Source organism: Lactuca sativa, chromosome 5 (genome assembly GCF_002870075.4).
Source record: "Lactuca sativa cultivar Salinas chromosome 5, Lsat_Salinas_v11, whole genome shotgun sequence".
Taxonomy (NCBI): domain Eukaryota; kingdom Viridiplantae; phylum Streptophyta; class Magnoliopsida; order Asterales; family Asteraceae; genus Lactuca; species Lactuca sativa.
The window spans coordinates 162,349,440-162,365,433 of NC_056627.2; the positions used below are offsets into that span (position 1 = coordinate 162,349,440).

The window sequence follows — 15,994 nt, forward strand, 5'->3', positions numbered from 1 at the left end:
ATATCAAGAGTAAAGTTGAATGACTAAAAGTATAATTGGGAAATGGCAACTCGGCGAGTCCACGAGTGGACTCGGCGAGTAGGGTCGCGACGTTGGTCGCGTTTTAAGTGGCCAACTCGGCGAGTCAGCGGTTGGACTCGGCGAGTTGGTGCTGAGTGGAGAAATCTCTAATTTCGGAGGATAAGCCCTATATAAAGGACATTATAGCCTCTCCCCAGCCTCCTTACCCTCCCTTGAAGTCCAGAAAACCCTAGAAACGCGATTGTGAAGGATTTTGAGTGCATTTGAGCCTTGGAAAGGAGATTTGGAGGAAGATCTTGGAGAGTTAGGAGGCTTGGAGCAAGGGGCTTTGCTTAGATTTGGATTTCATTGCAGTTGGGGGCTTCCTTTTGAGGTATTATCTCGTTCTTGGGCTGTTATTCTTCTAGATTCATCATTCTTGGAATGTGTGGGAGGTTTAGCTTGTGGTATCTTGAGTTTGAGTGGAGGAGGTATAGAGTGCATTAAAGTCCTTATTCTTGAGTGTTTGGTGAAGTCATCTTGTCCCAAACCCTAGCCCTAGAGTGTAAAATGCCTAGATCTCTTTGGATTCACGTAAATATTGCCACTTTACGTGATGAATGGGTTGTAGGAGGGTAAATCTATGTTTTGGATCAATTTCATGGCTTGGAAGGCTTCTGTATGGGTTAAGATCTAGAGTCACTCGGCAAGTCACAAAGGTGTACTCGGTGAGTTGCTTGAAGATGGACTGGAACTCGGCGAGTTGGAAGAACAACTCGGCGAGTAGGTTGAAGATAGCCTTGGACTCGGCGAGTCTGTTCTTGGACTTGGCGAGTCTGGTCGTGAGGACCTAACCTTTCTTCTGGTTGAGCTATGAATCGGTGAGTCGAGTGTGAAAGGACCCAGAGTTGTTGGACTCGGCGAGTTGAGTCGCGGTTTGGGGGTATCTCACTAAGCTTTCGGGCTTACAGTTGTGGTTTATTGTTTTTCAGGTTCTTCAGGAGACCGTGGCAAGGCAAAGGCATGATCATACCGCTCCTCATGATTATGTTTTATGATGTGATTCTGGGAAGACTCTGATAATAATTGTATTGAAAACCTTTTTGTAATAACATTAAGAAAATGGGTTGTTTTTGAAAAGTTAAAATTGGTTAAATTTTTATGGTCGTTACAGTATGTATGTGTATTTGTATGTAATGACCATGTGTGTGTGTGTGTATATATATATATATATATATATATATATATATATATATATATATATATATATATGTTTAAAATGCATGTATGATGTTATGACTTAATTAGGTGTAGATGTCAAATATAGTTGTGAGGTGTCGAATCTCATTGATTAATTTTGATAGTTTGTAATGTTATTACAAGGGCATGTTATGTTTCGAAGCTTACTGTGTCTAGTCTCTTGTATTTTTTGTTCGCTTTCATGTTCCCTATAAATATGGAATTGTACTAGAGTCGGAGAAGAACTTTTCGTGTAATTGTCTAAAACACTTTGTCCTCATGAAAGCTTAATTGAGCCAAACATGTATTATTTAGATCTTGTGTTCATCATTCATAATTTTAATCTGATCTTGTAATACATACTTGATTTCATTACAACTACATTTGGTATCAGAGCAGGATTCATATATAATTGTTCTATTTTTCTGAGTTTTCGCAAAAGTTTTGAGTCTCGTGTTAGATCTAAATTTTACACTCTTTTGCTTCAGAAAATAATCTTAGATCTTCTGTTGTGAGTCAATTATGCACTCTAGTTGTAAAATTGAGTGTTCGATTGGTGTTTTCTGAGGGTTTTAGTTGTTTGATCTCATTCCAATTTAAGCTTTTCTCAAAAACTTTATGTACAACAATAGGGAACTTCAACATGAACACGATGACATCTTACTCTCATCTCCTTGGTTCATCAACGAAGATTCCAATGTTGAATCCCGAGTACTACGATCAGTGGGCTGATCGTATGGAGGATTACTTAAACGGAATCGATGAAGAACTATGGAAGTGTATTCTCGGTGATGTTCGTCCACCTCCTGCTGTACAGAGTATTGGAACTTCTTCCAACAATCAAAATGTCAATGAACAGACTAAAACATTGTTGAAGAATGAGAAGAAGTGTATGAGAGAACCCAGAGGTGCTCTACCTCCTGTTGTTTACAATTACGTTCGTAGTTGTAAAACTGCAAAAGAGATCTAGAATACTCTGAAGGAAAAGTATCAAGGGAGTGTAAAGACAAAAATCAATTCAGTGAAAAATTGTGTAGTTGAATTAAGTGAATTTAAACAAAAAGAAAGTGAATCCATTGAATTGTACTATGATCGTCTCAATGAGCTCATCTACAAGTGCAATCGATATGGGAGCACCATGTCAACTATGGAGTTTAATCTCACATTCATAATGGGCTTCACAAAGAGTGGCGAAATGTTAGTCTGTTAGTCTGACGGAATGAAATCTCAGATTCTGCTTGACTGAATTTAAACATGTTTGTTTGCTCTTGTGAATGTGTATACAATTGACTGACACCATGAGGAAATTGAAGAGACAAATTAACATTATTTAAAACCTAAACTAATAAGGGAATGTAAACGGATGATATCTATAAATTAGTTATATATTTCCACGAATACAACCCAATCACATTTCAATGATGCTTCTATTTAGTGACCAGGCTTCTCCAATCAGGTTGCATAAACACCAGACTTTCTAGACTGAGAAAACTTTGAAATTTAGCTAATAATGAATATACCATCCACAAGCTTGCACAAGATGTTCTTTACTTTATCGACATATTTAATATGGATATACCTGTAAAGAGGGTTCTTTATATTCTGAAGTGGCAATTCTGCATGCATACAACAATTAAAAAGTCTAGAAAAGTGGATTTGCATCTCCTACAAAAGTGAATAAATATAAATTATATTACAGAAAAGTTGTCCACAAAGAATGATAAGCTGAAGCTACGTTCATACCCTATCGACCCCCAACAACAGAGATGGTCACATTATTCACAGAGAAATCTTCTGCTTTGGTTTCATATGAAGTTGACTTTGAGTCTCCTCCACCTATCAGAAATGTTGGTCTGTTTGGAGAGGGTAATGATATGGAATCATTAAGAAGCATGGAGATCATCTCGGATGTTGTTGGCCTATCTATTGCATTCTCTTGTACACATAGAAGGGCAACATGAACACTCCTCAAGAATTGTTGTTCATCACAAGTATTTCCAAGTGACGGATCCTTCAATTCCAACGAATCCCCTTGTTGCCATAGCACCCATGCCTAAATCATCCAAATAAGATTAATGATTTTGATCGACTTTTTTTTCCCCTTACTTTACAACAAAGTGGTAAGGTTAAATTGTTTAATAAAATTTAACTAGTCAAATCCTCTTTGGTTTTGTAGCGTACATTAGTTAAACCGTTTGGACATCATGAATATATAGGTCATCCGTAATATATAATTGTGGGAGCGAATAAAGTAATATGGTCTCATTTTCATTGAAGATCATATAGCATGTAAAGATGTTAAAAGGAGATTTTGACTATACTTACATATCCAATAAGACTGAATGTCTCATCAAGATGAAAGAGGCTACTATTTCTTCTTCCACTGATGATTTCCAGGATCAAGACTCCAAAGCTGAAGATATCGGACTTGATTGAGAAAACCCCCCTCATTGCATACTCAGGAGACATATAACCACTGAATACAAAATGGTCACCAAGACTTTTTAGAAATAGATAGCATGGAATCAGGAAAACAACAAATGCATCTAAAATATACTCTATCTAGAATTGGATAATTGTGTTAGTTCTCATTTGTAATATTAAATCTAACTTTTTGCTAATAGATTGACCATGAAAGATATAATTCAATGGGATTTTTGATACTTCAAGAGAGGTGATCACTTACTATGTTCCAACCACCCTGTTAGTCATTGACTCGGTCTGGTTCTGCTCGCATATTCTTGCCATTCCAAAATCAGATATCTTGGGGTTCATACTCTCATCTAAAAGAATGTTATTAGCTTTTAGATCCCTATGAATAACTTTCATTCTTGAGTACTTATGCAAGTACAACAACCCTTGAGCAATTCCTTCAATGATGATAAATCGTTTAGGCCAATCCAACTCTGCCTTTCTGTTTTCATCTGCAAGTCAGTGAAAGAGTTTATAATAAATGCCACAAGTAAAAGAAATGAATGCACTTATGTTTTAAACAATATGCATACCAAATACGAAGAAATCTAAACTTTTGTTGGGCATATATTCATATATTAACATCTTTTCTTCTCCGTGAATGCAACAACCAAGAACTCGAACAAGATTTGTATGCTGAAGTTTAGCTATGAGCACTAGTTCATTCTTAAATTCCACAAACCCTTGACTTGATGTTCTTGAAAGCCTTTTGATTGCAATTTCTCGCCCATCACTTAGTTTTCCCTGTTTTCATAATTGGATGATATATCTTTTTGTTAAAATAGATATACATATGCAAGATCCAAAAAGATCTATCATAAAAATTTGAAGTGACAGTAGCGTAACTTTGTAAACAAGTCCAAAACCACCTTGTCCGAGCTTATTTTCAATCGAGAAATCATTGGTGGCAGCCATGATAGAGGCAAAGCTAAATAACAACAAATCATTTCCTTTCACGCCATCCGGTTCAAGCCGATGTACATCCTTGAAGCTTTCAGAAGTGGTCAGCTCCACGAAATATTCATCTCTTTTCCGTCTTTTGTATTCTAATATCAACGTCAGTGACTTAACAAAAGATGCAACTAGAAAGTACAAACATAAGCTGGATTTAATATCGTTGGTAATTTTATACCTTTTTGTCTACGCTTCCTCTTCTTTATATACCATAAAGCCCCAAAACAAAGGAAAACAAGAGTGATGGAAACACTAATGGATATCCATATCCAATTCTTGCTCTTTTGTGTTTTGTTTCCTGCATTTTTGCTTGTTAAGTTTTAAGGAGGTTTAAAGGGTAGCAAAAACCATTAGAAATCAACATTATTACCTGTATTTCGATTGCCTAGATTTTGGCTGATCACATACTTTGATGTAGAGTTATCATGAGGATTAACCAAAAAACTATTGATACCAGTCCAAATTACACAACCACTTCCATTGATAGTACTGCTACTAAACCCCACACAATTGCAATCATTCCAGCATTTAACAAAACAATCGTTAATGCTTAAGCTTGAATTCCCATCAGTTGCACCTTTTGTCATATCCAGAGCAAAATCCCCATTCTTTTTACTAAAATTATCGTTCTCTGTCCTGCACTGAGACAAACTCGACTCCATGCAACCATTACCAGAATCATATCCATAACAAAACTCAGGGCTCCAAGCAGTAGCATTATTAATATCTCTAATTTGGCCTTTTGGTGTTAAAATCCACATGGGTAAAGCAGCAATATTACCATCATAGCTAAAGTATCTTGCTTTATTGTTGTATACAGATGTGAGATTATACGTGGATTGACTACTTGGGCCATTCAATGAAAACATATATTGAAATATTTGGTTGTTTAGATTCCCACTAGTCCAGTAGGGTCGTCCTCGTCGTCGAATCATTAATCTCTGGGATCCTTTTTGAGTGGGTTCCCAACTCAGAGTAAAAGGTCCAGATTTAGGGTTTTCATTACTCAACCAAGAAGTCAAAGTCCAATTTTGGCCTGTTGCCATGTCATACCCAAGCTTCATGCCAGGTAAAAGTACATTGGTTGGGTGATCAAAACTCTGCCACAAAACTCTTTTTTCAACTTGGTTAATCAGCCGAAAATTACCATTATCTTCGAGGGTTGCAGTCACATTTGCGTTTGGACCAATTTTAACATCGGTGATTCTCATTAGAGTTGTCCCTCCTGCAGTAATAATCAAGTCTCCGGTTTTGGTACTGATTGATAGGGTATGAGCGCCTGAGCTGGATATGATCGGTGTATTTGGATTCGCTACCCACACTTTCGTGGATTGAACATCGCTTGTGTACCAAATTCCCAAGTAACTGTAATCTTCACCGAAGAACCCTAATGTGAAATTTCCATGCATGGAAACAAGCTGGTCTGTGGACTTCAGTTGGCCCCCAAGTTTGATTGTTGAAAATGAATCTGCAGCAGCACAAAATCTGATAGAGTAATCGGCACCATTACATGTATATATAGTAGACTTTTGATCGGACCTGGTACTGTATATATCAGATCTTGGGCAGGCTGATCTAAACAACTGATCATATGATGTTGGCTTGCAAGATGAGGGTGACGAGAACGAGTCACTGCAACAATACTCTGGAGAGGCAAAAGCTCTACAAGCACTCATACACGCCTCTCCACCAGCAAAACTTAGTTCCTTTGGACACCGCTTATTCAAGTCTTCAACACAACCTGTCTTCGCACAACTACTTAAATTGGAACCCGAACCTGAACCGGATGTGGGCTCCACAAGTATTGGCAAATTGTAGCCCTCGGCAATGCTAACATCATACAAATCCTGGCTGTGGGTTTGGGTTTGATTGATGCTTAACTCAGCAACAGTGGCAGGTGTTATTTGTTGATATGGATTACACTCCATTACATTGGTGCCATTGGTGCCGCAGTCACCTGTGGCACACGACCATTTACCTGAACTATTGAAGTTGCAACCCGTCCGACCCCACATAAGACCAGTCCAGACAGTCGGAACTTGAAAAGAGCGTGAACTTCCCTTTGTGAGCTCGAATCCGGTTTCATTAAAACTCTGAAGGCTAATGATTGCAGGCCAAATAGTGAACCCACAGTCGTTTACAAAAGTAACAGTAACTCCCAAGGCTCCTGCAAATTCATATAAAGTTGCATTAAGAACAAAATCTTAGTGTGTGTGTACATATATATATTTTTTGGTACAGAAACGTAGATCTACCATTAGAAAAGAAGAGGAAAAAGAGAAAGCTCAGAGTTTGAGAAACCACTGCCACATGAACTTGTGAAGATGCTGGCAACGACCAAGAACCCATTATTCATTCAAATCTTGTATTTTCTAGAAAATGGTATCGATTTCTCAAAAAGATGTGTAACTAAAGTTAAGAGACGTAAATATTTATCTCGGTGTTTCTGCTTGTATCCATATTGATGTTAGGCTTGGATGGAGCCAAGATCATCCATGCTAGCACGCTAGCAGCTTTGGCCTTTGGGTTGTGGTGGTGGTTGTTGAACTTTCTTTCTGATTAATTATTAACGTTGGTAGTGGTGGTGATTTGAAAACTGAATATGTTCCACGTTTATTAAGGGAATATGCTAAGCAGAAGGAAACGTAATAGTATATGATAAAGCCAAGTGAACTCGCAGCATGTGTTCTTTAGAATTGTATGTACCTAGTTGACCGGGTCAACACCATAGCATCTTTGTCTAGCACCATTCTGAATTATTGAATATTATAATTCACTCGTGGTTTTTCTTTGCAGAATATACAAATGGGGACTTCCCAAAGTAATTCTACTTCATGAACCGTGCTCGGCTGCATCGTCATCTTTACAGCTGCACATGGTAAAATCGTGTCTCATTATCACTATTGCACATGGACAATGAGCACAAAGCACTATGATAATAAGATCATCATATTTTTTTTTAAACTTACATATTCTATTACTATTAAAAACAACCTGAAAAACAGTAAACTATATTAATATTTTATTATTTTAATACCTACTTTCTATTGGATATAAACCCTTTGTTTCATGTATAATATTAATATATGAGAGAATAATAAAATATTAATATATATATATATAGAGAGAGAGAGAGAGTGACTAAGAGAGAGAAAGAGAGAGCTAGGTTCAAATGTTTTCTATAAATATTGTATGCATGTATTGACCAATGATAATTTAGCAATAATTTAATAATTAAATAAATTAATAAGGGTAAATTAGTAAATCATGACTATAATTATGCTAATTGAGATAAATAGGAGATTTGATTTAAAATCACCAAAATAAATATATTGACCGAATAATCAAACCTTAAGATTTCTTCCATACGTTCGTCCTCAGAATCCTTCTTCCCCCTATTAACCCTTCGACACGTTCATCATCATCCCTCATCATCATCTCGGACTCCATCATTATTAACAAAGATTGAATCAATACATCGTCGTCGGAGTCAATCAACATCTCTCAAAACTTCAAGTATGGCGACCTTCAATTCCCCCACTGCGTCTTTCATTTTAATTACCACTTCTTCGCCCTAAATCTAAAGCAAGTGTGTAATCGGGATTAGAAATCAACAAGAAATCATTCATGTTTATGAATTTTCCTAACGATTATCAACAGGTAATGTCTCTATCTTTAATAAAAAAAATTTGGTTTACAGTATATAATCATTTTCTTTAATCTACATAGTTTTGTATTAAAATTATTATCTAAGAGTCATTCTTGGCAATCGATATGAAGTTTGATATTATCAGTTAATATTAATTAAATGGAAGATGTATCAATATCATCATTGATTCACGGCTCAAAGAAAAGCCTCTGTAAGAAAAAAATCAATCAATTTTTATGTGGCTAATATTGAACATTGAATCTGTGAATTAAAAATTCAAATTAATAGATAACAAAAACACAAATATAATGGATGGATTTTGTGTCCATTAGTTTTAGTCTGACGTTGGAAATATATATACATTAGGTTTATAAAGGTATAAATTGTGCATAATTCGCATATTGTTGCGTTTTTTGAATGTTGATGCTAAAACATGTCTTCCAAGTGTTTGATATAATGTCAAAAAGAGAAAGTTTTTCTGTAAAAGAGACAAGTTTGATATGCTGACTTATTGGGAAGATTCTGTCAGAATATGTTAAGGTAACATGTTTATACTTGTGTTGAAATACTCTGTTAGAAGTAATGTAGATAATATTTTGTTAGAATTCTTATGGAATTGAAGTTTAAGCAACAAATAGAAATGATCTATTCTTTTAGAATTGATGTTAATATGTGAAGTTATGTTATTTTGGTGTTTTTATTTTATAAACAAAAGATGTTATAAATTCTATTAGAATATAAGTTAAAACTGTTGGATTAGTGTCTAAGTCCATAACTATTTTGGTATGTACTTGACCCGATGGTGCATGGTCCTTTTGGGTTGTCTTCACCTAAGCAACTTGATTGGAGAAATAAATAAAGAGAAAGAGGTTATTATGATTTATTAATATGTTATAAGAATAATATATTAAAGGAGAAATCATATTTGTTTAATTAATATTGGTCAATAATTAATTAAGAATTAATTTTGTGATCAAGTGTAATTAATTAAACTAGAGGGGCTGAATTGTAATTATGTGATAGTTACAAAATAAGGTAAGGATTATCTTAAATATAGGGTGAACGAATTTAAGGAGATAATGCCTTAGAATTCGACTAGGATAAGGGTTTCTAAGACTTATCTTATGGTTGCTTCGTGGGCAAGCAACTAGATAAGGATAAGAACAAAAACCCTAATCTTTACACCTATATAAACCCCCTAAGGCTCATGAATTCGTCCAAGCCTTCCCAAGAAGTCCTAAGGACGAATTCCTACCTCTCTCCTCTCTCTTTATACCTTCTCTACTTGCTTATGGTGTTTGTAAGCCATTAGAGGAGTGACACTTGTGACTCTAAGCCTTCCAAAGTCAATTCAAGGAGGAATTAGGATTGTTATTACTACATAACAATCAAGGTAATATCTTAAACCTAATTATATGTTAATATTGATTTCCATATGCTAGAATTAGGGTTTATAGTCTTGGATTTAAAGCATGTACAATAGAGAAACCTAGATCCAAGCATTAGGGTTTGTATGAGCGCATATGATGTCTTATGACCAAAATCCATCAGTGGTATCAGAGCCTTGATTGGTTTCTATTGTATTGATGCTTGATATGTTTGAAAATTTCGAATTTTGTGTTTCTAGAGGCTGGACTCGCCGAGTCCATAGATGAACTCGCCGAGTCCAAGGTGACTCGACGAGTCGGCTCGTCAGATGGAGGGTATTCCGGGATTTCTTGTTGTTTTTGCTTATGGATAGTTACCTTATCATGTTAGATCAATATTAATCCTATTATATGATATATTTGACTATAATTTTGATCTAATTGAAGATATTTATCAATTAATAAGATAATTGTTTCCTTATGTGATAATTGATTAATTATTTTGAGTAAATTGATAAATTGTTTTGCAAGAAATCATTAAATAAATCAAATATGGATAATTATGTGATTAATTGTTAATTTAGATTATTTGTTATTTGATCCTTGTTGTTATGAAAAGTTTCATATTTTTCCCTTTAGGTTTTATAGTTTAAATTTGAACCCAAAAGTTTTGTTGTTTTGAAATTTAAATAGTTGAAACCCTAATGTTTTGAAAAAGGTTTTAAAACTTGCCCTCAAGTTTTGGAATTTAAATTTTGATTAAATGGTTTAATTTTGATGTATATTTAAATTCTAAACCCTAATGTGTTGAAATGTTTTAAAATTTGCCCTCAAGTTTTGGAATTTAAAAGTTTAATTAGGAATGTTAAATTCTAAAACTCTAGTATTGTTTTGAAAAAGTTCATATCACACCCTTATGGTTTTGTTAATTAATTAAGGTGTATAATTAAAAGAAGTTTAATAAATCCATAAAAGTTTAGGTTTACAATTTAATTGAATTAAAAGTATAATTGTTAAATTAGACCACCTAGTATTTTGAAAGTATAAAATACACCCTATACTATATACAACATTAAAAGTCTAACATTATATATATGTATGAGTAAAAGTCAATCTTACCGTTAGTAGGCCTCATTCATGAAGCTAGTCTATAAGGGGTGTTTAAGGAAATTGCCTATAAAATGGCGATTGAATGGGTATCCACTCTTACCCACCGCACTCTTGACTAGTGGAGGATCGTTAGCCGAACGGGTAGGATAGGACGAAACCTTCCATTATAAGTATAATAAAGTATAAAAGTAACTAAATGTTTTCATAAAATTCCCAATCTTAGTTACTTATGCAAAAGTGAATTGATGCAATTCCATGAAATTACACTTTGTGCCCTTGCGAAGACGTTAGTGGAGCGTGTGTGGTTTACCGGCACACTAAATGGTTCTAAGCAAAGGTAGCAAAGGGTGACTCAATGTTTGTCATAGTTCGGTGGAGCGTGTGTGGTTTACCGGCACATCGAATAGGTGACTGTAACATGTGAGGGCACCATGTAAGTTTGCATGGTTATTCACACCCGCTTTGTGATCCTCGGCATCCCAGTCACAAACAAGAGGGGTATATCGAGATTTAAACATGCCATTGAAAGTTCAATGAATCTCAACGGATCTAGGAGTTTTCATAGATTTAAAACTTAAATTTCTTTTTCGTTTTTCATGATGGAAATTAGTGAATCGTCATTCACTTACCTTCAAATATTCTGCAATTAGGGGTACGGAATCCCTTTCCCGAGTTGTAGAATATTGTGTTGGGTCCTAGCCTTAGTATTTCATTTGGGTGATTTACTAAGGACTCAATCTATCAACTAACTTGAATTCGTTTTTCTCCCGTTTTGTAGATGTCAAAGTTCGACAACTATGGTCTTCTCAAATCCCGTGGAACAAGCATTCCACATCAAGATGATATTCCACGATTCGATCGAGGAACAAGAAATCATGCTTCACTTCCTCTACATTCTCCAATTATTCTCCCTAACCCACAAGATCAAAGGCTTGAAAAGTTCAAGATCACTCAAGCCCTTTTGGCAAGTAAACATAAAGAAGGAAAGCTCGTGTGTGCACACGTCCTAGGGATGAAGTCACACATTGATAGGTTAAGAATGTTGGGATCCGTTGTCTGTGAGGAAATGGCTGTTGATTGGGTTCTTCAGTCACTTCCCAACTCATATAGTGAGTTCGTAAGAGAGTACTATATGATGAACTACGACGTGACCCTTATAGATCTCACCTATATGCTTATTGCTGCTAAATCAACAATGATTTGGCGCAATAGAAAAGCAAAGTTGATTGGTGAATCTGCCTTCGAGACCTCTATGGATATAGACAATGGCAACGAAAGACATGCTATGATCGAAAAGTTTGATCATAAGAGAAAGGCGATGTCTGAAGTAGTTACATGTCCTGTTCCAAAAGAGTCAATTTGCTTTTATTGCCAAGAGAAAGGGCATTGGAGACAAAGCTGCCCCATTTACCTAAGAGATCTAAGAGATGGGAGAGTCGAAACGTATGGCTCTAATTTAGGTAAAATCCATTGACTAACTCTTTTAAGCTTCATTCTAGATCCTGAATACATAATGTGATAAGATTACAATTGATGTTTTGAAGGATCGAAGAAAAGAAAGGAAGCTTAAGGGAAGAAGTGAGCAGAATCTAACCGTGAAGGAATGGATTTCGATCGCGTTTCTCGAAGATTAGATTCTTGAGCTACTACTTAGAGTTAGAATTAGATTGCTAAGAAAGATGTATTAGCATAAGTTTTTCAATGAGTTGCATTGTAAGGACAAATTTTTCCGCAATAAAATAAATTTTGATTTTAAATTTTATTTATTTATCCTTACAATGGCGTGTATGAAAAATTGCTGTTAAAATGTTTCTATTATTAGCAATAATGGATTTGGTTCTTATTGTGTTATGGAAAGTCGAGAATTTACCAAATAGGGAGAGTTTCTCATCGCTCAAGTTTCAATTGGACAGAAACTTGGAATCATGCAACGTGGATGCACGATGAATGAGAAATTTCGTATTTGGAAATTAGACTAATTCATTGACAAAGTGTCAAGTGAAGGACTAGAAGATCGAGTACACAAAGTTGTGTGTTGATCAAAGTCCACCATAAGAGTAACAATGATATTCGTCATGATTTACTGAAGGTTTAGTAAATATGATTATACTTGCAAGATTAAGTGTAATTCTTAGTTGATTGAAAAAGTTTAAATCAATAGCAGAACGAGTAAGAAGAATCAAGAAGGTAGAGAGATAAAAGTTTCTCCATTCTAAGAAGAAGGGAGAGTACCTTTTATGCTTTATGATAGGTCTTTATGATTAAGAACCATATCTCAATTGATCCTCTAAGTGAGTCTTGGTACAATTGTATGTCCAAGAAGAGGAATCAAAGATTGAAGAAATGGTCAAATCAAGAAGTCAATCATACTTCGTTCCAAAGCAAGTCTTAGAGTTAAAATTGTGACATTGAGTGAAAAAGTATTAAGAAGGTTTATAACATTCATTAAATGTGGTAAGTTGTTATGTCTTGGATAAGACAAAGACCAACTAGGACCAATTTATGAAGTGTTTTGATAAAAGCTACACTAACTCTTAAATATTTGTTTGTCAAGAAATGTTTATTGACAAAAGAATCTTATATGTCAAGGAGTCAGTGGGAGTCTTAATGGTCTTGAAAAGTTTCAAGAACAAATCAAATAAACCTCATTGATCATCACTAGCACACGAGTTGAGGTTTACAACCTATCGTGATGACATTATTTTGTTTCTATGCCGTTCCAATCGAGTTAATTATGCATGAGAGTTCTATGACGTCTCATTTTGAACGCATAAAAGGCAAAGCACCTTAATCAATGAAAGGTACATTGATAGGAAAGGGTGAGCTGCTTAACTACTTGGAAGACATGGTGGGCAACTGTGCTACCATAAGGTAAGAAATCAAGACTAAGAAAGTTCGGTCCATATGAGTTTGAATTTGTCGTAAACTTTGGTTTCAACAAATTCACATGGATAGAAACACATACACCATTTAAAATCTAAGTGTCATAAGATTTCCTCCTTCATGAAAATGATTGTGAGAAAGTGCTTTCACTAAGAAAGATTTTAAGAAGATAGTGATTGTAAAATTGCATTCTCGAATTCAATTATGGTTACGGTATCCCTTTCCATAATTTGAATTGTAAGGTTTGGCAATTGGTCTTAAGTGTTTAGACACACATATGAACTATCGAAGGCAAAGGTGTATAAGTTCAAAAAGCCTTGATAAAAGATTATCAAATCATTAAGTATTAGAAACATGAACTTAAAAATTCAATAAGTATTGATTTTTGAAAGTCAAGATGTTTATGAATACATGTCGAAGCTAGTGGGAGCATAAGTGTTATGTTGATAGTGGGAGCATAAATGTTATGATTGTATGATTATTAAGGCACGTATTGCAAAGTTGACAATATTAATTATAGAAAACAAGAGTCATACTTTGCAAAGTTGAAAGGTTGTTTTGCTATAATTAAGGGAGAGAATATTATGCTTCATTTCAAATCTAAAGGATTAGGTTGAGAAATGTTAATAAACTTAGTCAAGGGTACATAGTGTGTTCTTAAAATTTCAATTATGATTACGGCATTCCTCTTCACAATTCGAATTTTGAGAACATAGCAAATAAAACATTATGCGTCGTGTCCCATACGCTTCGGGTATAGGATCGATTGCAAATGCTTTAATGTTTGACCATTCTAAAATTTTCCAAATGTCTAGCGCATTTAGAGGGAAAAAGGACTAGAATCGGTTTTGACTAAAATAATTAAACAACTATCAAAGGACAATCCAAAGTTCGATGAGAATTGGTCTCTTGTGAGTAGTTGGAAGCATGGTATTGGATGGACCATATCGAAATTATTATGAATAGAAAAGTTTCTATTAAGAATGAGTTGTCATATGGAAAATATGGAAGCGTGTCCATATTGGGAATTGAATATTGAAAATCTATGTCTAGATTAGAAACTTTTATGCAAAAGGATGTTCAAAGGAATGTACTTTGAGTGAGAGACATCTAAGGAATTGTCTTGTAACAATCTCTGATCATAGAGGACTTTGTAATATCATTGGCAATAGTCTTTGTGACTTTGGTGCAGTGACATTACGAAAGGATAGTTGCATAGAATGATAGAATCTAGCATATTCTATAAGTAACAAGAATATGATATTCTTTAACTTATGAAAAACGGATTTGGAGTTGTGAAATGAGAAGGATTGGAAATGTGTTCAATGTGATCTATTTCACAAAGAAAGAACCATAGGTAAACATTGTGTGCATGCTAGGAGCATAGGACAAGTGTTGGAATTCAAGTAAGAAGTTGATTACCCGAAACGACAAATAATGAGTAATCAATGTGGTGATAAATAAAAGGCGTTTTATTTATACTCAAAGGTTTGAGGCCATATGGGATTAGTATTATTCTTGTATTTCACATTTACATGTTTTGACTTCCAAAATAATTGAGTTTATTAAGAATAATCGAATTATTCGAACGGGCCACAGTTGTTCATATGTTGGAAGTAGATATGAATGAAGACTGTCGTGAATTGGTGTGTGGATTGTCTAAAGAGCATTAGACATAAGCAAATGTTTGCTGCAACATTCATGAGTGCTTATGAATATGATTTGAGCATTGGATTAAACCCACGCTCACTTGGATCACTCCATGAATTGTATCACGAGTGATTGGTGAGACGATAACATCTTATATTCTTGAAACCGAGATGTGTGAGTTGTATCTTGCGAATCGGTTGCACATTGATAATATGTAAACGCACTAGTAACTTGGTGTTATAAAACATATTGTTGTGTGTAATTCGGTGAGTGAGTGCAAGCAAGCATTGAATCAAAGTTTATCCATTCCTTTTATTCAAAGTAGGATAAAAGCGATATCTTTGGGCCCCTCGATGGTTTAGTGATGACAAACGTAAATGCTCAGCCGGGCTAGGGCTAATTTGATTTGTTCAATTAGTCAGTCGTCATAAATCAGAAATCGAGAGATAGTACAAAGAGAATGATTTGAAATCATATCTCATACGATATCTAGAATGGAGGAATATATGATCCCTTATCTAAGGACACGCGTATTTGATATGATCAAAGTTGACAGCGGCTTTGGAAAGCTATGATTGCAGATCGGGATCTGAAGTCATACGCAGAATAGTTGTTAGACTTATCCAAGTGGGAGACTGTTGGATTAGTGTCTAAGTCTAACTATTTTGGT

At 35.0% G+C, this 15,994-nt stretch overlaps 1 protein-coding gene across 1 annotated transcript; it reads right to left on the bottom strand.

Annotated features, from left to right (window-relative positions):
• Window positions 1-2,912: 2,912 nt before the first annotated feature.
• Window positions 2,913-7,255, bottom strand: LOC111877001 (G-type lectin S-receptor-like serine/threonine-protein kinase At1g67520). The gene is made up of 8 exons (XM_023873556.3): window positions 6,921-7,255; window positions 5,036-6,832; window positions 4,844-4,963; window positions 4,558-4,757; window positions 4,245-4,455; window positions 3,926-4,163; window positions 3,565-3,715; window positions 2,913-3,292 (listed from the first exon to the last, which is right to left on the bottom strand). The coding sequence occupies exons 1-8, from the start codon at window positions 7,012-7,014 to the stop codon at window positions 2,984-2,986; spliced, it is 3,120 nt and encodes a 1,039-aa protein (XP_023729324.2). The 5' UTR covers window positions 7,015-7,255; the 3' UTR covers window positions 2,913-2,983.
• Window positions 7,256-15,994: the final 8,739 nt, after the last annotated feature.